This window comes from Balaenoptera borealis (genome assembly GCF_965194805.1).
Source record: "Balaenoptera borealis genome assembly, chromosome: 5".
NCBI lineage: Eukaryota > Metazoa > Chordata > Mammalia > Artiodactyla > Balaenopteridae > Balaenoptera > Balaenoptera borealis.
The window spans coordinates 32556675-32581306 of record NC_138862.1 but is presented as its reverse complement, the minus strand read 5'-3'; the positions used below and the strand labels follow the sequence as shown (position 1 = coordinate 32581306).

Genomic DNA, 24632 nt, shown 5'->3' with positions numbered 1-24632 from the left:
TTCTAGAAGAAAAAGTTTGGGTCACACATCTCCTAGGCCCCTGACTACACCAAGATTCTGTGATTCATGAAGCCAGAGTATTATAGTTCACATATGTTCACCACATGATTAGGGAACAAAATTAATTTTAGGAGCATTTGAGCCTCACCAAAATGGGGCAGTCATGAGACTGCAGTGCACTGATATACAATCACTGGCAAGTCAAACCTTCTGCAGGAAGGGAGTGGATTTGTTGGAAATACAAAAGATTAGGAAAATTGCATTTTACAGTAAAATGGTGACATGGTAAAAAATTTTGAAAAGAGCACTGCCTTGGAAATCAGGATACTGATGTTTTCTTCTGGTCTCTTCCTGACAAATAACACAGGCTAGTGACAAAGCTGGGACTCAGTTGCCTCTATTTGTGGGATGGATTAGATGTTGTCAAAGACTCCTGCCCTTTCTATAATTTTATGTCTCATTCAGTTCTAAAATTTCCCACAATGCTTTTAAAGAGTGTGTTACAAATATTAAAATCTCCATAATATTTGAAAGTTTCCGTTTAATGTATTTTTTCACTTTGTCCCCTGTCTTTTCAATATTACCCAAATAGGTTGCAAAGTCAGCACTGAATTTTAGAATCCTTTTCTGAAAGCAAGTTTACTTATTCTGAGAAGTGTATTAAAATTGATGTATGGTTTTTCAGAAAGACAAATGATTATATGCTTTGTTTTAAAGGATAAACTTTAGTTGGCTATTTTTTTTAGACCAAAAACTTCCAGGAGACTCAGATTCAATGAAGCTTATGTTTTTTTTCTAATTGAACAGAATGAAAAAAAGTGAAAAGCAGTTGAGCCAGATTACATGCACTAACCTGTAAACATAAAACAATTACATAAATATGGAAGAAATATGATATTAGGATGAACTGTGGTTTAACAACCTTTCTAGGTGGTGTCTACTTGGATACATTATATATGTTATTAAATTAATATTAAATCTTTTCAAAAGTTAGTTCCATATTTTAGAATTTCATACTATTCAAATCAAGAAACATTTGAGAATATACACTTTGATTAGTAGAGATGTTAGAGAAGAAAAGGAGAGGTTTTTTTTAAAGGATCTGTGTTTGAGATTATTTATGGATACCATTATTTTTTCTGCAAGATGCTGCCAGTCATTTGAATTCAATTTTTATTTTAATTTCTTAAATACACACATGAATTAAGAAAATTGGATAGTTTAACCAGAAGTTCATATCATTTTATAATGTGACACATGCTATTTTTTCCCCAAAAGGAAATGTTCAAGGCAAGTAAGAAAAAAAGTTGCTTTTATAGAAGAGAGAAAAAGATCTTAAATTCATAACTTTATGCAAGGTTGCCTGTCGCCATAAGCAATGCTAGAGTTCTGTGTTTCACAGCTGCAAAAATAATTACATGAGCATTATCTAAGCAACAATCTTTAATGGATTACATTTTGTTAGCTTTTCATTATATACTGTAAAAACGCAAATAACATAGTAAATGGAAAAAAAAAACCCCTTGATTTATCTGACTTAGACCTTTGATATTTTTGAAAGACATTTTATTATTCATTGGTTTATTTGAGATATCTCAATTTGTAAATAAGATATAGTGTTACCAAGTTGGTTTTAAGCTCACCAAGCAGAACAGTTGTGCAAATTATTTATTTTTATTTGAAAAGTATTTTACTTCTGCATGTTTCGAGGGTGTTAACAATTTTCAGAGGTGTTATCTTAGATTAATAATGTGATCTAGCAAAAGCACATACTATCTGTTAAGGTCAGTTCACTTGCTTTTTCTATAAACCTTACATTTTATTTGTGGTGTATTCTTAATACCTAATAGTAGTGTAAGTTCATAAATAGTGGAAGTCTTCGTACTCTGTTCTTTTATAATGTGCTAACAGTAGCTGCAGTTTTCAGTTCAGCAAGGCTTATCTTTGTGTCTGTGTATTTTATTAGTAAATAGTGTGTCTATGAAGTTAGACTTACAACAGTGTGGTATGATCATATTTCCTTTGCTTTTTCCTTTTACTGTTCTTTCCAAAAATGAGGACAGACGTCTCCTCTTTGAAGCTGTATTTTCCAAGTGTTAATATTGTCATATTATGCCCAAGTTGTCGTAATATGTAGATTTAAAAATCGTTTTGTTGAGTGGATATTAAGGCTTACTCAGATGTATGCACACACTTAGCTGGCATAGAGGAAGGAAAAGTGGAGAATTGTAAGAGAAAAGTATAGGATTTTGTAAGTCTCTAAGCTTATTTGGGGTTTTGAAACCAAAATTTAAGGGTGACTTTTGAAATTGTAAGTTTTTTTCATTGTAGTACTTCATCCATGACAGTATTTTTAAATGCCATTGAAATGGAAAGACATTCATTCCAGTACAAAATTGTAGTATCAAATATTCAATTCAATAGATTTTAAAAGATAAATATTTATCACTTCGAATCTGTGCACTTAACATACCAATGAGCATATTAAGTATCAAATTAGATTACTAAAATTGTTCACCTTTTATTACACACTGGGGGAAAATGGGGTGGGAGAAAGGTAACTAACATTTTTAGACTTGTATTGAAGTGTGTATTTCCATGCCTGCTTTGTAAATATGGAAACAGAGGTATTAAGCAATGTGTTCGAGATTACCTGCCTCGTAAACAACAGAGCTGTGATTTAAGGCTAATTGATGCCAAATAATTCATGATTTCTTGGTGTTAACAAAATGCTGAAGACAGTTATACTGTATTAACTATTTTCGAAATACATGTTTGATTTATTTTCTACATTTTATTCCAATAATCGCAAAGTGAATAATACTGGTTCACAGTATGTTAGTATTATATTAGTATCCAGTTAGGATTATAGTAATGAATTGTTTCCTCCTCTACAAAAATATATTTAATAATATAAATGGGGTTAATAATATCTCTTATTCTGAGCAGGTTTGAGAATTAAATGAAGTAATGTGTACTCCTCACCAAATCCACAAAAACCAAAAAGTACAGAACATACAAAGTAACATGGTTGGTAGCAATGCTGTCATCATTACTGGTGCCTTTTAACACTGTCCTTCACTCAGTGATAATGGAAAAACAGACAGTGTTTTGAATTTAGTCACTTTGCAAGTATGTCTAAAGTTTTTGTACATATTTAAGTTTTGGACATATTTAAATTATAGTAACTATATACTGTTATACACGAGTTTGAAATATCTTTAAAATATCTCAAATTTGGAAGTACATTTATTTTTACTTTTAATATTTTTGCTTGTATGCATGTGTAATCCATTTAATAACAGAAAGCATCATCCCAACGTGTCATGTAAGTAAAAGGAGGGTTTGGTTATATTCATTAGCACATGGATGAGAGACTGTAGGCAGTAGACAGAGAAGAAGTGCAAGTTAGAGATAAGCCAAATGCTAACTGTGAGGGCACTAGGCAGCAAAAAACACTTGCCCACTGGCCTGTGAAGAATATCAAATTATCCCTGTCGTGTGCTTAAGGCCAGATATCATTATTAAATTGCATATGTCTGTAAGTAGATATAGATTTTCCAAGATGTACTGAGATAGCTGTTAGTAGTCGTTTACTATAATAAATGTCTCCTTCGCTGAAGTTCAGAGATAAGGACTGTATATATCATCGTTGAGTGTAATGATTTAATCTTGTGCCTGCAGTACTACGGGATGACTTCAGACAAAACCCTTCCGATGTCATGGTGGCTGTGGGAGAGCCTGCAGTGATGGAATGCCAGCCTCCACGAGGCCATCCGGAGCCCACCATTTCGTGGAGGAAAGATGGCTCTCCGCTGGATGATAAAGATGAAAGAATAACTGTGAGTATTTAAGCCAGTGATGGGGGACATTTAGAAATCCAACTGTGTATATCTTCACCAAAGAAAAAGAGAAAAAAGTAGGTGCTCTCAAATACAGGATTGCGTTAACTCCCATTTTCAATTCTTCTTTTAAAATAAATATATTTCAGTTCTCCCTGTGTTGACATAAAAATAAGTGAGGAAGATGCATGTTGTTTAGTTTGCTATTCAGTAAAAGAAAACTTTAATTTCTATGTCAGTGTCTTAGGGTTAACACTTTTGTGTATGACATAATTATTTGCATCACTCAGGGCATATCACATTTCTAGATGGTATAGTAAAAAATTATAAACAGAATTCAGAAATATAGTATATTTCCAGAAGGCTTCTTAAATCCCTTCAGAATTTTTATTTCTTTCTCCTTTTTAAATTGCTTTTCTGTTCTGTAGAGTTTGATATCATTTCTGAAAAATCAAATCTCATTCTGAATGATGGTTAATGATGGATTGATCTCATTCCAGAATAAAATAGTGTGACTAGATTACTGGATTTCAAATTTCTGCTGTGATGTGAGTTAGAGAAGTATGCTGTCTGTAGTAAGTAATGATACGTTTTCTTCTTGACAGCAGCGATTCTATGAGACTTCTTTGCTTTTTCTATCTTGTAAGGCGTTAACTAAAGTACCTAAGTAAACCAACTCTCACTGATTCTATGATTGTACAACATTCCCCTTTACTGTTTTCTTTGTTCTGCATGTACTGTCTATCTATTGTGAATTTATGAGCCAAGATTTAATGTTTCCCAGGAGAATGTGTGTGTAAGGCAAAGGTCACTGCTTAAGTTGTAGAAGAACAAAGTTATAACACAGACCACCTAATCCTAATAAATGCTTGCACTGTTTCTGAATAACCAGTTAGCAGATTAGCATGAAAATTAAATAGTGAGAAAAAAAAAAAAAAGAGAAGGTTGTGGTGGACAGGGATTTAGAGACCTTGAAAGAAAATCAAGCATTTTTCCTGCATTGATCCAAATTAGAATGAGTCTGTCAAATGATTTATTTAATTCTAGGAATTGGAGTGAGAAGGACCTCGCTGTACTTTTAGGAGATGCTGACAAGCCACATAGCAAAGTGAACTATATTTGGAAATATTGACTCGGGGAAATAGAGTCAAGGGAGCAGGGGAATAGAGATTCTAGGACCAAATGCTTCTCCTGTTAGTGATAACAGATTCCTTTTAGACTTATGCACAATTAAGATAATATTTTCCCCTTTAAAAACTACTATAAGTCATTTGATGATCATTATCTGTAATTTACATTTTCCTACCCTAATAATTCAAACTCATTGAAACCATTATAATCCATCTCCTCCCTCATGTCTTTCCCGATTACCTATTTGTGTTTAATACCAATTAATGATAAAATTCTCAGCATTGGGGATGCAGCATTAAACAAAAATCAGTGAATGCCCTTCTGGAGTTTATATTCTGTGGTTAATTATACAGATAAAACCAAAATAGATAGTATAACATATAGTATATTAGACTATAATAAGTCCTATAAAAAGTAATGAAGTGATAGACAGATTAATTAAGATTGGGGTAGAATTCCAATTTTAAATAGAAATGACCAGAAATGCTCCACATAAAGATGTGAAAAAATTAAGGGAAGGAACTAGATAGGTATCTGGATAAAGAGTGTTCAAACAAAATAGTAAGTTCAAAGACCCTAAGGCAGGGTGTACCTCTAACGTTCAAAAAAAAACAGGCAGAATGGTCAGCGTGGATGGAGCAGAGAGAGCAAGGGGAGATTTGTCGGAGAGAGCATCGGGGGTGACAACTCGCCAGACTGTATTCAGCCACGAGATAGAACAAAATCATGCCATCTGGAGCAACATGGATGGACCTAGAGACTGTCATAATGAGTGAAGTGAGTCAGACAGAGAAGGACAAATATCGTATGATACCGCTTATATGTGGAATCTAAAAGAATGGTACAAGTGAACTTATTTACAAAACAGAAATAGAGTCACAGATGTAGAAAACCATCTTATGGTTACCGGGGGGAAAGGTGGGGAGGGAGAAATTGGGAGATTGGGATTGACATATACATACTACTATATAGGAAATAGATAACTCATAAGGACCTACTGTATAGCACAGGGAACGCTACTCAATACTCTGTAATGACCTACATGGGAAAAGAGTCTAAAAAAGAGTGGATATATGTATATGTATAACTGATTCACTGTGCTGTACAGAAGAAACTAACACATTGTCAATCAACTGTACTCCAATAAAAATTTTAAAAAAAAAACCAAAAGTAGCCAGACTGTCTAGGACCTAGTAGACATTGTAAATAGTTTGGCTTTTCCTCGAAGCAAGGTGTAAAGCATCAGAGTTTTCTCAGCAGAATCCTCCACTCTCTGCAGTACACAGTGAAGGGCGATAACGGCCGACGTGGAGAGCACAGTGGGAGCTTTTGCAGTAATCCAGGCAAAGGGGAAATGGGGGTTTGGACCACGCTCTTAGGAGGTAGTTTGAAGAGGAGAGGTTATATTCTGGATCTGCTGTGAAGCAATTGCCGACAGAATTTGCTAACAGATTGGATGTGGCTTGTGAGAAAAAGAGAAGGATTACCTTAATCCATTGGTCTGAGCAACTGAAAAGGTCGAGATGCCATTGACGGAGATGCCATTAATTGTAGAAAGAGAAGATTTGGGATGGGAAGTATCAGGAACTCAGTTTTAGACACCGTAATTTTGAAATTCTTATTAGATATCCAAGTATAAATGTCAAATAGGCAGTTGGAAACATGAGTCAGAAATTCAGAGTTGAGGTTGAGGCTGGAGAAGAATTTGAGTTGTGGTAGACATAACAAGTACTCATTACCATACATTCCTCCCTTCCTTCTGGGCAGATGAAACACTTCCCAGCTTCCTTGCTACGAGGCAGACCAGTTTCGCTGGTTCAGCTTCATGAGCGATGAGTGAAAATTAAAGACGTTGAATACTAGTGGGTGAGCTTCCAGCGCTCTCTCTCTTTACCAGGTGGCAACCAAGGAAGACACATGTTCCAGGACACCCAAGAGCCTGGGTCCCTGAGTTAGGTGTAGTAGAACTTTCCACCCCATACCTCTGTCTTCCCATGGTGGACATGTAGAATGAATGAGAAATTTTTGTTGTATTAAGTCATAGAGAATTTCGTAGCACAGACTAATGTAGCCTATCTTAATGAATATGGGAGTCATCAGCATGTACATATCATTTAAAAACAGGAGACTGAAATCACCAAGGGAGTGATTATACATAGAAAGGAAGAGAGATCCAGTCTTTAGCTCTCGGGGGAAAAGAGGCAGAAGAGCAGTGGAGACTGAAAGGGAGCAGTCAGAAAGAAAGGAGGAAAACCCGAAGGGCAGCCAACTGAAGATAGTGCTTTAAGGAGGTGGCAGTGACTGAATCAGTTGCAGACAGTAGATCAAGTAATGTAAGGATTGAGAATTGACCATTGGAATTGACAACTTGGTCAGTCATTAATGACCTTGACAAGAGCAGTTTCAGTGAGTCGGGTTAAAACTCACTGAACTGGTACAAGAGAAATTGGAAAGATTGAAATCAGACACGTTAGAATTGTATAGACAATTCTTTCTATATTGTATCTAACACAACAGTTAAAAGATAAAGGTGTTGTGGTCTCACATTTTGAAAAGTCTTAGTTAATCTTAAAGATTTTGTTTTGTGTGTATGCACGTGCGTGTGTGCATTTTTTGTGATATTAATAGTTTGAAACTGCTATGGTAAATTTGATTTTTTTTAAATTCTTGGAACTTCCTGTTATATCATATACTGAATTAGAAGAAGTGTTATGGTTTATGCCAAAGTGCTTAATTTATTAGAGGATTTTCATTTACATTTTGCTGTCTAGAAGATGTTACGCTGTAAATACAGGGAGGGCACCAATGCCCCCCACCCCATTAGTAGCTAATAATCAATATAAGAACCAACTGCTCTCAGGAATCAAACAATTTAAAGTTGCAATAACCTATGACTATGAAACGATGCCAAGATGTTAATGTATAAATAATTTTAAAATCATTTAAATGCTGTCAAAATGATGATCCACGATAGTGTTCCATATGCCAGGAAGTTGTTACGTCTGAAACTTTTACTGTTTCTAAGACCATCTGTGTGTTTTGTGTAAATTATGACTGTTAAACTGATAAAACACTGGAGGTAAAACACATCTATACATGCAGGGAAATGAATAGATTAAAAATCAGCAGTTTGGATACAAAATTACTGCTCTTATTTAGATCATAATTGTTTTTGTTGGATTTCTTCCTTTAGGCAAAACTAAAATTGAGTAATTAAAACAAAAACTTCAAACAGAATGCCTGATGTTATTTCTAATTTTTTTTCAAAAATTCAAAGTAAATTCTTAAGAGATGTTGGTTATTAGATATTTTATGTGATTCTTCTTTCCTGAGCTTTGTTTTTGAATGATTGTTTTCATTTCTATTGTTAAAGTACTTTGCCAAATGTGTTGAGTACAGAAAAACAAGAGATTAAAGCACATAATATCTTTATGAAAGACAAGTGAAGATTGCATGGTTATTGCTACAGTTTTGGTTATAGGAATTTCTAGAGTTCTTTAATGTGGTGGCTTTCTTTGTTGAAAATTTAAAGTACAACTCTCCCAGCTGTGAGAACAAAGCCACACCCTACAAAAAAAGGAAAATATGTAATTGAATTGTAGCTGCACCTGTATTTTTTTGATGTTCTTAAGTCATTTCTTTTTACACTGACCCGTATTCTGAGCCAAATTTTAGATCTATGATGATTATAAAGCAGGAAAATATAAAAAGCATTTTCTTATTTTCCTACCTGAGAGGAGAATCTTTTAGAACTTTTTTGGCATGTATTTCTTAGAATAATTTGAAGGAGGCCTTAGATGATGTTTGTCTCTAGTGTTCTTTTTTTTTTTCTAAACCTGATTGTATTTAGAATGAGAGATAGAAGTAGTTTAACTGGCAGGCTGGATTAAATAGGTTTACTTCATATGTCTGAGACTTAGTCATAACCATTATTATTAATAAATGAATTTTTCTCATAGAGATGAATCAGAGGACCAAAGACTTCTTTTTGATGTAGAATAACATTTCGATGTACTTTATAAAAAATGATATATAGAGTTTATTTCATTACATTTTGGAAATATTGTACTTAAAGTCAAGATTATTTTGTATGAGTGAAAAACTGAGAATGTTAAGGTTGGAGAAAACAACTAATACCAAATATTGAGAAAAAAATTTGTGTTCAGTTAAAAAACTAAAATTGCCCTTGAATTAAAGAAAAAGATAAATACAGTTGAAAGTACATATTGCAAATAATTTCCTAGATTACAAAAGATCTGAATTATGTATAAAGATTGTCAATTACAAAATTATGTTGAATAAAAGCTGACAACTAGACCCAAAAAAGCCCAAGAAAAATTTTAGCATGATTTTGGGTTTTTGAATGGAGTGAATCATCATTGGTAAAGAGAGAAGAGAAATTTACTAATGTCAAAACATTGTGAAAAGGTATTAATCTTATTAAAAAATTTGCCATTAATTTTATATTTGTAGACCTGGGTAGTTTTAATATTGTTACCTTGGTGAAAAGTTAAGTGTGTTAAAAATCAGGCTAGTTTTGGAGGATCACACAATTGCAGAATGTCTGAGGCATCAGTTTCCCATATCTTTTGTATTGGCTCTCTACAAAAAGAAAATGCTCCTGGTGGTAGCTACAGGAATTGCAGGCATAAAGACAGAAGGAAATAGCCCATCTCTCATGGAAGATTTAAATAAAACGTTTAATTCATTTATAAGCATAAAAACGAATGTATTCATAAGTTAAATGTATTAAGGTATCCAATAGTACCTAGGTGGTACTAATGAGACAAGATCAACTCTACGGTTTACTTCAACATATGATAAATTGGTATAGCAAATTGATGCCATTATTTTAACAAAACAAAATGACAGTTGTATGTATTTGTATATGAGATCTGATGATTTATGACTAGGAATTAAATCTTTTGACTTGGATTGATAAATTAATATTTATAGGAATAATAGTAAATCCTCAGTACATGGAACATAGTAAATATGCAATAAATATTTATGTTACAGCTCTTCTAGAATGTTACAGCTCTTGTGCTTAAGTCTATCATGAAAACAAACTGAAAAAACACCACTCTATTTTTTTCAATCTGAAGTTTTTCAAACAAATGTGTCGAGTTTTAGAAATGGTTATTGTAGGGACACCAACAGTTTACTACTTTACCATAGTAATAACAATAGCTATTGTGTATTGAGCACCTGTCATGTACGAGAAACTTAATATTATCTCATTTAATCCCCTTTAAAACTCAATGAGTAAGCTATTTTCTTTCCATTATGGCACACGTATACCTGTCAATTCAGTCTTATGGATAAGAGGAGGAGGAGGAGGATATTGATATTAAACCCTTAATGTAGCACTTACTATGTGCCAGGTCCTATTCTAAGCACTTTATATATATTGACCCATTTTGTCTTGACCCTGTCACATAGATACTAAAATTTCACTAGTGCAGTGGTTAACTCCAATTGACTGCGGAGACACCTGCCTTTTGTTTTACTGACAACATTTTCTATAGGTCCTATAGATTTTGCTACATGTATTAAAGACTCTGATTTGCTGTCAATGCAAATTTCAACTCAGAATGGCCGTAACTCTTAGTTTCCGTTGTGAAATATTGTCTTTGAGTTTGTAAGGGTCTGGAGAGATTAGTTCACACAGTGGATGTTATAGTGGTTTTGAAACTAAGCTTGGTACATTTGAGAATTAGTCCATATTATGTCCAGTAATAAAAACTGTAACATAACAAAGATCTATAAAATTTGAAGTTTGGTAGTTTCACAAACTATGGCACAGAAATGGTCAAGTTGGACCAAAGGTTATAGTTCAGATAAACTAAAATGATTTATTCTGGACACTAGAGGTCTTACCTCAAAAGATTTTAGGAGATTATCTAAAGAGGATGATAAATGACTGTTTGCCATTTGGTATTTAGGGAAAGAAGGATTTATATTAAAAGGGAATGAGTCAGAGAATGATTTAACTGACTGTACTTTATAGCTAAGTGTCCAAATTGTGTATTAACTAGGTTCTAATACCATCAGCTGTACACACGTCAAAAGTTATTGCTGAAAAATTAAGCAATTATGAGACATTACACAAATGAATGGGAAATTAAGTCAAAGAAAATATTGATGTTGTAGCTTCACAATTTCGTATAAATACAATAAAATATTGTAAAAACTAATATAGTAACAATACAATGTAAATGGTAAGATCTGCCTGGACTCAATTCTGAAATTCCAGAGTAAGTTTCTTCAAAGTAACCTTTCACCGTCATTTATCCTGAATTATTTCATTTTAGTGTTTAAAAGAAGAGCTTAAAAGACATTCTTTTCATGTTCGAAACTCAACTTTTAAAAAAAATTTTATTTATTTTTATTTTTGGCTGCGTTGGGTCTTTGTTGCTGCGTGCGGGCTTTCTCTAGTTGCGGTGAGCGGGGGCTACTCTTCGTTGCAGTGCGTGGGCTTCTCATTGCGGTGGCTTCTCTTGTTGTGGAGCACGGGCTCTAAGTGCGCAGGCTTCAGTAGTTGTGGTGCGCGGGCTCTAGAGCATAGGCTCAGTAGTTGTGGCGCACGGGCTTAGTTGCTCCACGGTATGTGGGACCTTCCTGGACCAAGGCTTGAACCCGTGTTCCCTGCATTGGCAGGTGGATCCTTAACCACTGCATCACAGGGAAGCCCTAAATTCTTAGCTTTTAAGCTAAAATTTAGAGATGAACAATGCATGCTTTTCCCATCTTTTTTGTATGTGGCTTTGTGACATAAACATTTTTGAATGACTTGTATTATTCTTTGAGATAAGCTGTGTCTTGAATTTTTAATTTTTTTCCTTCCTGTCTTCAAAGCAGCATGCTATAAAATGTTTTATACGTCTCATAGATTTTCTTGTTACTTAATAGAAAAAATAATTTAGATTATAAAGAAATACTTTCATTATAAGTTATTTACTTCTATCAAATCCATAGTCCAGAAACCATTTTATTGTCAATTTCATCTACTTATCAAATAACCGTATTGAGACTTTATTCTTTCTTCTCTGAAAATGTGGAAAAAATTTCACAGCATCTATGTGTTTTAACATGATGAGCAAAGGTTAATTTAGTAGCCTTTTCTTAAGGTTTTTACTTATATGGGATGACCAACCATCCTGGTTTGCAGGGAACTGTCCTGGTACTAGCACTGAAAATCCCTAGTCCCAGAAATATAACCCTCGTTTCTGGGAAAACTGAGACAGTTGGTCACCCTAAGCCTAGATGGTTTAAATGAATTGATTTATATATGAATGAGAAATCTCATTCATACAAGGTAAATAAAATGTAGTTTAAATAGAAGAGTTGTATCTACATCATTTCTTTCATAAGCAAGTTAAAGATTTGAAAATCATTAGTGAAGTTAGGAGAAAAATTCAATCATACATAAAAAATGATTTAACACCTCCCATTCCTCATGCTAAGAGGTACAATTGTTAGAATGCAGTATGTCATCAGTTCTTTTTCCAGTCCTTTTCTGCTTCCTGTGTGTCTTTGTAGGCTTCTTTGATTTCCCTTGTTGGTGTGATATTTTGGTAAAAAGCAGCTGACTCACATCCCATCCAAATCCCCAGTGTCCTCCAGATCCTCCATAAATTTGGCATTCAGCCCTCTCCTTGCCAATTACTTCCTTTCCCCCCAATTCCCACATGTCTCCTTCCTAAGCCAGCTGCTCCTCCTCCCTTCCTTCGATTAGTGCTTTCCTCTGGTCTTCCGACTTCTTTCATTGTTCAATGTCCGTTGCTTCCTTTTCCCCTCTGCTCCCCTACAGGAAATCAGCATGCTTAATGCAGCTGATGTCATAGAGCCCCTTTTCCCTGAGAAGTTAAATTTGTGTTCCTGAAAAATAAATATGTAGTTCTGTTGTGGGAAGGTCAAAGGAAACTGGTGTATTGAACCAGAATTTTTTTCTGCCCATCTTACATAAAGAGTCATGCACATTATATATCATCTTTTTTAAAGAATAAAAATTTTATTCATGATTTTTTAAAGAATAAAAAATCTTTTTTAAAAGAATAAAAATTTTATTCATGATTTAAATATAAGTTAATATGAATCATGGGACTGAAGAAATGAGTTAAAAAGTAAATTTATATCCTATCCTACTTAATTTTCAAATTTAGTCGTTGAAATACAGTATTAGTAAAACTAAACAGTTTCATATATTATAAGACAACGTTTTAAACCTATATGCATGATTTTATGGACATTTGATCTCTATAAATTTCCATCTGTGAAATTAATTGTCCAATAATACCTATATTGGTTTACAGTGTCCTTGTGGGAATCCAGTGAGGAAATACGTGTTATATGTCGTTTTAAATGGTGACATACTCTGTACGTATTAGTAATCAGTATTCTGGTGATTATTGTTGTACCTGCCTGAACTCTGGATAAATTTAGCGATCAATAACTTGATGGAAAAGGAAAATCAGGAACTGTTTATGCCACAGCAATTTCAACTTTTCTGAATTAACAAGAAGACCATATATGTGTATGAAAACAGACCCAGCATTTGTCTCATCTAAATTTCTATTTATACTGATTTACAACTGTGAGAAAATCAATTTCTACAGAATCACCATGAGTATTTAGTGCAGGTGAATATTATGAGTAAGGAAAGTTTTCAGACTAATATTAAGAAACTAATTTAAAATCCTGTGTTCACCCCTACTGTGAAATGCAATAATCAACTGGGGTTTCCACAAGAGAATTAAGCCCTAATGCCCTAAGGCATCCACTCTGTGTAATAAATTGACTTTTCTCCCGTGCATCTAGAACAGGTCTAGTTATGTACAATTCTCAGGGGAATTGAGAAATGCTGTGATTCAGATGAGGTTCACTGGTTGAGAAAGGCTGGTTTATCTTCCTAAGGAACATCCTGAACCTTTCCAGAAACTTGTAATTCTATTTAAATAATTAAACATACACTCATCGTGTTTGGATGCTGAAACTAGAAAAAAGAAAGCCAAGCATCTCAGGCCTACCTGTGAAACCCAAGTACTCTTTTGAAAGGATTTTAATAAACTAAGGCCTTCTCAGTTCTAGCACACAAATTAGTTTAGATGACAATATAATTATAAATATAATTCCAGTGAGTATTTATTTGATTATTGCTCTCTAGATTTTCATTATTTGTGTGTTAGACGTGCATTTAAAAGCTTGGATACTAAGAGTTTGCAGTACCGAATTATGAAAGTCTTTGCATATCCAATTCCCTCTGCCTGGAATGTTTTGACGCCTACACCGTCTTTGTCTAATTCACTCATTTTCAAGTTCCAACTTAAAGGCAAGTTCTTCAGAGGAGCCTTCTGCAAAATCCTGCTCTGTGCTTCCACACTAGATTTGACTTCCTATTATCTGTTCCTTTTCCTTTTGCTAAATATTTCTCTTTTAATCTATTGCAAATCATTACTTCTATATTACTCATCGAATATACATGACACATAAAGGTCAGCCGTATTCCCTCTGTCTTGTGGTTGGAGCTCAATACATATTTCTTGAGCAAATATTAAATGAATGAAATATAAATCATAATAATGTCTTCTAGTATACTCAGAACTGAAAAGTTGCTAATATGAACATACTTGATTCTATTTCCATATGCACTTATACATTTACTTTGTTATTCCCTTATAAATTGGAAAGGAGGTATCATCCACACCATTTATTATTTTCTAAAGTACGTTTTTTTCACTGCCTTATCAGCAAGAGAAGGAAGAGATATTATACAGGTTAATTATGTGAGTAAATATATTTCTGTAAGTGTGACTTACAGATACTTACAGAATCTTAGAGATGGAGCTGAGGAGAGATGGTAAATGGGCAAGTCCCTTCATTTTTAAGAAAGAAAGGGAAGCCAGGGGAGTAGATTTGCCCTGAGTCACTTAATGGATCTGTATCGTGAGTCAGGAATACGAGCCAGACCTCTCAATGCCTGTTCTGATTTTCCCATGACGAACTAGACCTGATCACCCCTTCTCAAACAACACTTAAATTTAAGATGTTTCCTAACAAAAAATCCACAGGTAAAGTGTTTTACTGGACTCATTTCATACAATTTTGCTACTTGTTTTGGTCCTGAATTCAGTATTTCTTATCTTAGTACCAGTTATAGAAAGTATTATTTTGGGCTTCCCTGGTGGCACAGTGGTTAAGAATCCACCCGCCAGTGGAGGGGACACGGGTTTGAGCCCTGGTCCGGGAAGATCCCACATGCCACGGAGCAACTAAGCCTGTGCTCCACAACTACTAAGCCTGCGCTCCAGAGCCCACATGCTGCAACTACTGAGCGCACGTGCCTAGAGCCCGTGCTCTTCAACAAGAGAAGCCACTGCAATGAGAAGCCCAGGCACCGCAATGAAGAGTAGCCCCAGCTCGCCACAACTAGAGAAAAGCCTGCGCTCAGCAATGAAGACCCAATGCAGCCAAGAATAAATAAATGAATAAATAAAGGAAAATAAAGAAAGAAAAAAAAGAAAGTATTATTTTCTATGTTTTCCCTTATTATTTTCAATTATTTATCCACTGGGTACAAACATGGCCTTGTGTCACGTTGATTAATAATTCTGTATGCATTTTTGCTTTATCAATTATGTTTTTAAGAACATACCTAAATTCATCTTAAGTGATTGATTATCTGAAATTGCCTCAGGATTTCATCCAATAAATAAAAATAAATTACAGCAATTTAAATACTAAGTTAAGGTTAACTTATGGCCATCTTGGGAAAGTCTGAAGCTCCTTTTTTGAAACTGCATTAATAACTAGACCTTGGTCACATCCTTTAATTGTTGAAAATACTAAGCTAATAATAAATATCTTCCCTATTTATTAGGCTCATAATGAGAATCAAACCAGAGCAGTGAAAGTGTTTTGAAGACTCACAATAACAGCCTTATTGTAAGGTGTTATTTTAAGTAGTGCTGTCTTGATTTTCAGTTAATGTTCATTCTGCATTGATATTAATAACTTGGAGAGGTAAGAGACCAGAGATTTTTAAGTTCCGAATGAAAAAGAACCCTTTTGTATTATTTAGTGGACAAAACAAACAAACAAACAAAAAACAACACTGATAAAAATGGTATATCCTGTTTCAATCAGTTTTTTTTAAGTGTACAAATATATGAGTCTCCTTCTGGATGCCATATACTTTTAGGGGCCTCTGTAATTTATAGTCTGCATGCCCATTTTTGTCTGGGTCCCTTGAGACACCTAGTTGTAATTCCTAATAAAATCCTTGTAAGTCCATATAAAATGACTCAAGTACCGCAGAGAGGGTGCAAGTATGTTTGGATGCAGAGATAAAGTAGCAGAGGCTAAAGAGTGCCAGATAAAATATTGTCTAGTTTAACAAATAATCTTTGGTGACTTCAGGAAACAATATACTATAATTTAACTTTTAACTTTCCTCTAAGAAGTGTAATGAACTTCCATATGAGTAAAAGTCCTAACATATGTGAAAAATCAGAATACTCTTGAACAGTTTTGGTATTGTACAATGTAGATTTTTTTATCCAGCTTTGTGTTAATGTTGACTGTCAGTACTCTTTTAAATCTCTCAAGATGATTCTGGCCTTCTGAATTTTTTTTCCAAATATGTTTCCTCCAAAACAGTTTTGAATATTTTTCCAAAATCTAGTCCCACCCCAATGTTAGTTTCAGGAGTGCCTGGCAGATCTGCCTAAGCCGCCTTCGGTATGGAATTCTGCCAACTCCTGAAATTCACTGGGCCAAAACCTGATGTGGATGTATACTGCGGCCCAGCATCCATGATCCTTCAGTCAGAGGAGATCTTCCAGAAAGAAGCAAGCGTCTCAGAAATTTGACTAAACAGCTAAAAAAGTTATAGCTCATAATTCAAAGTAATTATCAATACAGTGTACTACCAGAAGTATTATAACTCTACAGAATGAACACACATGGTCAGAGACAGAGCTCATAATAGGAATTTCTGATTAACTTAGATAGCTGACTTACAAATATTGTTGTCCCATTTGTTTTTTCCTTATAATGCATGCTCACTCAAGCAGCTGGGTTTCTTCACTTTCCAAGCACTTTGATATATTTGATCAGGCCATTACATTTTTCCAAATAGCCAAGGACTAGTGGAATTTTACTACTGTCTGGGAGCATTTTGTTTAATTATAGGTTAAAGCAGTTTGCCAAATTAAAGGTACAATCTTCTGTGGTTTCAAGGGTGGTGTTCCAACCAGTTTATTTTATTTTCAGTGTTCTATTAATCACGGATGAAATGTTTCTCTAAAGATATAGTTTTAAAATTTATCTTAAAACCTTGCTTATAAATCTTGCCTATAATTTGGAAAATATTTATATGATATCAGAGTACTTTTTCGTAAATTCTGTTTTTAAAAAGTTGACTTTTCTAAATGCTTGTGATTTTGGTGTTTGCTCATGATGGCCCAGACATAATTTTATTTTTCTGTTTACCACAGGAAGAATGAATTGTAATCTTTAAAAACAAAGTAGTAGATTCAAAAGTGCATTTGACTGTACAGCATTCTTTCCTTAAAACATAGTTCAAAATGCAGAAATCAAAGAAAATATTTTAAGCCTTTAAATTTAAAATTATTTTTAATCTGAGCAAAGGGGTTGGGATTTCCTTTCCATAATTTATAATTGGCTAAAATTGGTTTTATCTATTTCTCCATCTTGTTCATATTGTCACTTTTAAAGAAGCTCTCTCCAAAAATAATCCCAAATCTTATGCTGAGGCTGATGTCTTCCCTAATCTAATGCTGATTCTGCATTTCTTTTGTCTAAAGGTGAGTTGTTTTAAAAGTACTAATACTCTGTTGGTAACATCTGACCACTTCAGTTTTTATCTCCTTAAGCCCAAAGAATTTGATAATATGATAAATCATGCACTTGTAAAATAATCCGGTGTGCATTAACAAAATTACTAACAGATGGCACAGGTTTTCTCTTCTTAAATCTTACAAATCTAGGTGATCACGAAGCTTTAAAGGCTGATCACACTAGGAAAAGGCTCACGTCTAAGTCACCTTTAAGAACATCATCTTGTATGGGAAAATTTCAAAAGCAGGTGAACTCAATCTGTATAATACTGGTTGAAAATAATGGAACTCTGTCTCCTTGAGTGGATAAAGTGTAATTTACTAAGGAATCCATTATTTCTTATTTCTTTGCCTTTTAACATTCATGGTGTCACTCTTCTCTCTCCTAGATACATCACATCACCATATTGCTACATGCATCATGCTTATAAAAGATCATGTCAGATTTTCTCATCTTTATTAGGAAACCTTATAAATATTCTGTTCAAATTTTAAATACACCATAGTAATAAGTACATATTTATATGGGGAAAGAAGAGCTATTCCTCTGTATAGGAACTAACGTAAGATATTTACCTAACTAGATTTCGCCTGCAAAGAGCACATGCATATGTGAAATGTAAACATGTACATCTTTTCCACTGGCAGCTAGATGGATTAATGGCAATTAGATTGGCTATCCCAATCACTCAGGCTTAAACATGGAGTGTAATGGATGGAAGGCCATCAATCTAACGGACTCAGGGAGGTCCACCAATAGCACCTATTTCTTCGCCAAGCCATTGGGTCTCGCAATCTATACAAGACATTGCTAATTTGTAGTTTGTAGCATGAGAAGCACAGAAAACATGAGCTCTTCTTTTCTGTCCAAAAGAAAGTGCGCTATGTAAACTTTACTTTGGATTTATGTAGAATGAACTCCAATCACTTACTAAATGATCTGGAGCAAGATTCTGATATTCTCTGAGCATTAGTTTTCTCATCCCCAAATAGAAAAATATACCTCACCTGTGAGACTGTTGTAAAAATGAAAGATGATGCATGCAGCAATGCCATATACACAGCACATGTTGCTGCGTCATGGTTCTCATTAATCACAACAGTAATGATATTCCAGATTATTGTTTAAATACAGTAGTACATTTACAAAATTTATCACAGGTTCACTGATGTATTTTTCATGTGTTTGTGGAGAAAACTGCCAAAAGCATTTTACACTTAGGACATAATTTTTTTCAGGTTTCTCCAGTTGTTAAGTCATTTAAAACTCCTATTGAAACATTAGAAAATTTAAATGTATTTATTACTTTTGTATGAAGTCATCAGAATTTGAATTTGTCTTCCACAAGACAATAGAAAAGAGTGTACTTCTAACATAAATTCTAAAATATCAAGCCTTTTTATGAAGAGATGATGACTGAAATCAAAGAATTCCATGTGTCCTACATCTCAGATCTTGAAAAATCTGATAGTGTGCTTTCTATGTGGGTGTTGAGCAAGATTCTAGAGATACAACAAACTCCTTGCCATTGTAGAACTTATATTTTATATAGAAGAGGAGCAAGAAGCATAAGATCAAGTTTTTTATTTGTTTGTTTTTGTTTTTGTTTCGTATTGACTTTATCTTGCGCCTTCATTTTCCCACTGACTGATATCACTAACACCAAAACCTTTCCCTCTACTCAATCCTGAAACCTCCTATTTAGGTTTGTATGGAAGCAACCTAGGATTCACAAAATTCTGAATTTCAAATCAAAGTTCAAACATTACAACTCATAGCCTTAGGGTTAGGAGCAATCCAAAACACTGAGATCTTAACAGCATTAATACTTTTTGCACTACATATTCTGTTCAGTATGTTTTTATCTTGACTGAGGAACTGAACCATTTATGGCTGAGAAGGATTGTCACAAACAAGTATCATTCCAAATGGTGTTTGAAATACTCTTCAGATAGACATTTTCTCTTTTGTTTTCACAGATAACTATAGAACTATAAGGGGCAGGGTGCATTTATTTTGATTTCTTATTTGTCCACAAGTTAACCATTAGCTCTCAGGAAATAGAAGTACATGTGGATAATTCTGAAGGTTAATGTAACACACCGAAAAGAGTTCATTTAAGCCCTAGCTCAAACCTTTCTTCCCAAGATTTTATTCTCTTCCTTACATGTGTAAATTAGCCTACTTGTTTTCTCTTAGGTAGTATGTAGATATATTTTCATTTGTTTTACCATGTGCAGTGGTGGAGGAGAGGGGGGTATCGTCTTTTATCTTATCATCTGTCCCTTATGAAATGAGGCACACATTTGCCAAATAAGAGAGCTAGGTTCCGGCAGAGTCTTGTGATCAATAAAAGAGAGTGAAGCAACTGGCCATATGGATATTGAATCTCTGACCGACCCTGTCTGATGAGCCTTGACTCTGATTAATCAATTAAGCCTGTCACTTGCAAGTCTCTTCTTGTTCTCCTTTGACTCTTTTAGATTAAAATACCACAGAATGGGAATGAGTGTTTATTTCAATTTGTAGCTACTTTAGGGATCTTCATACTTGCATAGAATCTTAATAAACAGTATTAAATGCTTTTATTGCTTTTTTTATTTTTGCAAGTTACAAATATCTTTCCATAAAGCAATTCTCCTAGGTTAATTTCTGTACTTCATTTCCATAAAATCATCCTGCATTTCTAAATCCAAGAATCCCTTATATACTCAACCTTGGTTTGACTTTGTCTGCCATGGTTATATGTCTTCTTCATATAAGTGAATTTAAATTTCAAGAGTAACAGAATAGTGTCTCTGGAAAAGGCATTATCTGAGCAAGGCATTTGGTGGTGAAGGAAATTCTCACACTGGACCAAAATTGGAGAAAAGAACTAAGCATAAGAACCCATGGTGAGGAAAAAAGATTTACTATTTGAAAAGTATTTTCAGCTGGTCCACTTGTAACTCAAAAGAGCCAAGTGTTTGAAAATGAGCTTTTCTCCCCTCAAATATGATTAGCATTTGTCATCTTTATTTCTAGAGTATAGTCATAATTCCTTCATAGATTTTTATTTCAGGCTGTCCTAACAGTGACTGTATGTAAATTCAGAATTATAGCCAGATGGTTGCAAGAGGTGATAAAAAGCAATCCTGGTTTCGTAGGAAAGTGAAAATTGCCCATAAGACTTTGTTTTTACCTTTAAAACAGCAGGACATTGTTTCATGAGACCTGTGAAGGAACCAATACATTAACTTTAATGGCTAGGAACTAAATTAATTTCTCATATGTATGCAGAATACTACCATGAAATACGTAGAATTTTCAGAGGTAAAGATCAATCAACTTACTTACTTTGGGGGGATAGCTAGCAAAGGCTATTTTCTTCCCAAACCACTCTTTATATTGCCTCCTTTTTATAGGATTCACTTTTGGGTTCTGATCTTAATGACTTGGGAACCAGATACCTGGGGAATCAGCTAAAAGCCCTCACTGTTTCATCTCCTCTCCATTTCACCAGCATTCGGCAGTTGTCTGCCCCTGGTTTAGAATACGATAAATTAGAGATGGCCTTCCCGGTTGACTGGTTCAAGAAAATGGGTGCTCAAGAGAAAATGCCAAACCCAAGTCTTCATATTGACTTTGAGCCATGCTTAAGCAAGCAAAATAGGTGTCTTTTAAGGAGACTGGGTTTCTTTTTTCTATTATTCCTTGTTAAAATTAGTATTCATGGCAAGATCCTCTGGTGATATAAACTAGGTAGATAGAAAGGTAATAATTTATACCTTCACAAAGAAAATCATCCTCTCCCTGTCACTAACTCTGCCTCTCTGCAGGGTGGCGCCCACTTGCCTGCAATTAGCAATACAGCTCTTCCTGATATAGTCTATATCAAATTATCCTAGGTGCGCTTCTGTGGCAGCAAACAGCCAACTACCAATTTATAAATTGCTATGAGGAAGAAATGAGAAGTTTAGTCGGAGAAATGAAAATCACAGAGAAGTGCAGCTGCCATAGTCCTAGGCAGTGATTCTCCCAGGCCTGTGTTCTCAGCTGACAGCTCACCAAGCTGTTTAGAGAGCCACGTGTCCCCACTGGGATAATTGCTTTTTCTGCATGAGTCTCTTGTTGCTTCTCTCTGGTGATCAAGTGTGTTTAAACTCCTGGCAGAAATCATGTTGGTTTTTAAACGATATTGTAAAGTGTACCAGCAAACAAATGAAATTGGATCATGTTCTCTTGTATGCTTGTAGCCCAAGCAGATATGGGATGCCAATGGACAGATCCTAACTGCCTGTTTTTCCTCTCAATTCCACTCCTAATAGAACAGTTGAAAGACCTACAATAAGTTGTGGTTTTTTTCCTTGTAATGCTGTTCCTTTTAATGTCACCAAGTAAAATGTGGAATGGTCATGTGTTTTCAGTTTGTCATTTTCATAATTTCTTTACGATGTATACGTACTTATCCAGGCATCCTTTTGTTGTACAAGATTTTTTCATGAAAATCTCATGAACATTGTTCATACCATAAGTAGGCTATAAAGAGGAAGGGAGCTTTGCATAAGAATGGACAAGTAAATGGATTAGTATCATTCAGGTGAGAAATTTTTACAGTGTGAATGAAATCTAACTACTTTTTTTTATAATCTATAGTAAAAAAGTATTGTAAATATTAGCATATAATCTATTTTTCTTAGTTTAACCCATCCAAGAGACACAGTCACTCTCATTTTGTATCATGAGTCCATATTGAACTGGTCCTGAGTACATGCCAGCTTTGCCTAACAGCTTTTGGATGACTAGTATGAAACCAGATCACATCTCATCAAGAAACCTGAGTGGGAAATATTTAAGACAATGCATTTCTTTTTCCTTCTTCCCCTCCTCCTCTTCCTCCTTCTCCTTCTTTTTTCTCTCTCTCTTTCTCTCCTTTTTTTTGAGGTCTCAGTGAACCAGAATAAAATAGGAATAGAAAGAGTTGAAATTTTTTTGGAAAATATATTGAGAGACAGTAGCCTTTATGAAAAGTAGAAAGGAAATAAACTTTGTTAGCCAGGAGGGAGAACTGTGATTTGGCTAACCATGGTTTATTGTTTATTTATCTATCTAAAATAAAACTTATGTTTGAGACTTTAATATGAAATCATGCTGTTACGGATACACGATATCACTTTTAAAAGCATTTTGTGTGACAAGATTAGTACAAATAAATAGAATAAATAAAGGTTAAGTTCTTGAAATTTCTTCTTATACTTAAGAAAAGTGATGATGGTGACAAAAGTAGTAGATATAAATTGTTTTATATCAATGGTTTTTTTAAAAAAATTTTTAAATTTATTTTTTGGCTGCATTGGGTCTTCGTTGCTGTGCACGGGCTTTCTCTAGTTGAGGCAAGTGGGGGCTACTCTTCGTTGCGGTGCGCATGCTTCTCATTGCGGTGGCTTCTCTTGTTGCAGAGCACGGGCTCCAGGCGCACGGGCCTCAGTAGTTGCGGCACGTGGGCTCAGTAGTTGCGGCTCACGGGCTCTAGAGTACAGGCTCAGTAGTTGTGGCGCACAGGCTTATTTGCTCCAGGGCATGTGGGATCTTCCTGGACCAGGGATCTAACACGTGTCCCCGGCATTGGCAGGTGAATTCTTAACCACTGTGCCACCAGGGAAGTCCTATATCAATGGTTTTTGATAGTGGAAATTTTTCAAAAACTTAAATTTTTATCTGCTTACTAACGCCATTAAAATTTAGGTTCCAAAGAGTGAAACAGCAAAATTATGAATGTGTATATTCAAAAATATAAAGTACCTACATATGATATTCAACCATGATTAGAAAAACATGAAATTATTTCATTCTAGACATGGCTTTTTTACTAACGGTTCTTAAGGAACTGCTTACCTGGGAGTGTGAGTAAGAAATATTGCCAAATAAGAAATACTGTATTCTTTGATATTGTATAAGATCTGAATTATATGAATTATCTTTACTTGGTTATAATTTTTTTAGACTGCTATGAGACATGTATTTTATCCAACCCTTTGCCTATCATTTGTACAATATAATTACACTACCACCAGTGTTTTTCCTTAATTTAGAATGCAACAAAGCATAATTGATTTTGAAAGGTACTATGGTATATGTTAGAAGGTTTGGATGCTTCAGTTGGAATTGTTTACATTAAAGGTTGATACCACTCTTGCAACCAGATTGGAAAGTAATGGGTATTTTTCCATTTCCTCTCATTCTCTGCTCCCTGATCAAACAATATATCTTTTTTTTTTTTTTGAAGGGGGAGGTTATTTTTGTTGTTGTTGTTGATTTAATGCTAAATGTTAAAGAAATAACATTATTACCGTGACTCCTCTTTACATGTCTCTGTTGAAAGGAGTCCTAGGAACCATCCAAAACCGCCTTGCAGTTTAGTTCACCAAAGAGAATGTCTGGGGGCTGTGACTGGCCATCTGGGGTACCTGCATCTCGTGGTCATTAAGAAGTCTTAAACCCATGCAAAGTACTTCCCTTCTAGTTCACAACAGTTTGATATCTGTTCTACACGTCAAAGATCCAGGCAGAAATGGCAGCATTGCTATGAAGAGATATTCTGCCCAAAGAGACGTAGTGAATTGTTTAAGGATGATACACTAGACTATAATTCAAAACCTCTCATCTCATTTACTTTGCAAAACAGTATGAAAACAGTGGTAAAAAATCAAGTGTTTCAGAAAAAATAATTTCTAAACCTGGGTGCTTTAAAATTTTTATTCCTCCATTAACCCTGCTTATTAAGTTTTTACTACTATAAATGAATATTTCTGAGTCTTT

The 24632-nt window shown here is 34.6% G+C and overlaps 1 protein-coding gene across 1 annotated transcript in view; it reads left to right on the top strand.

The window, feature by feature from the left end:
- Nucleotides 1-24632, top strand: part of ROBO1 (roundabout guidance receptor 1) — a 928971-nt gene that overhangs the window by 789486 nt on the left and 114853 nt on the right. Inside the window, exon 4 of the mRNA XM_082392465.1 lies at nt 3685-3842. Within this exon, the coding sequence (XP_082248591.1) occupies nt 3685-3842 (158 nt within the window). The remainder of the gene's footprint in view (nt 1-3684; nt 3843-24632) is intronic.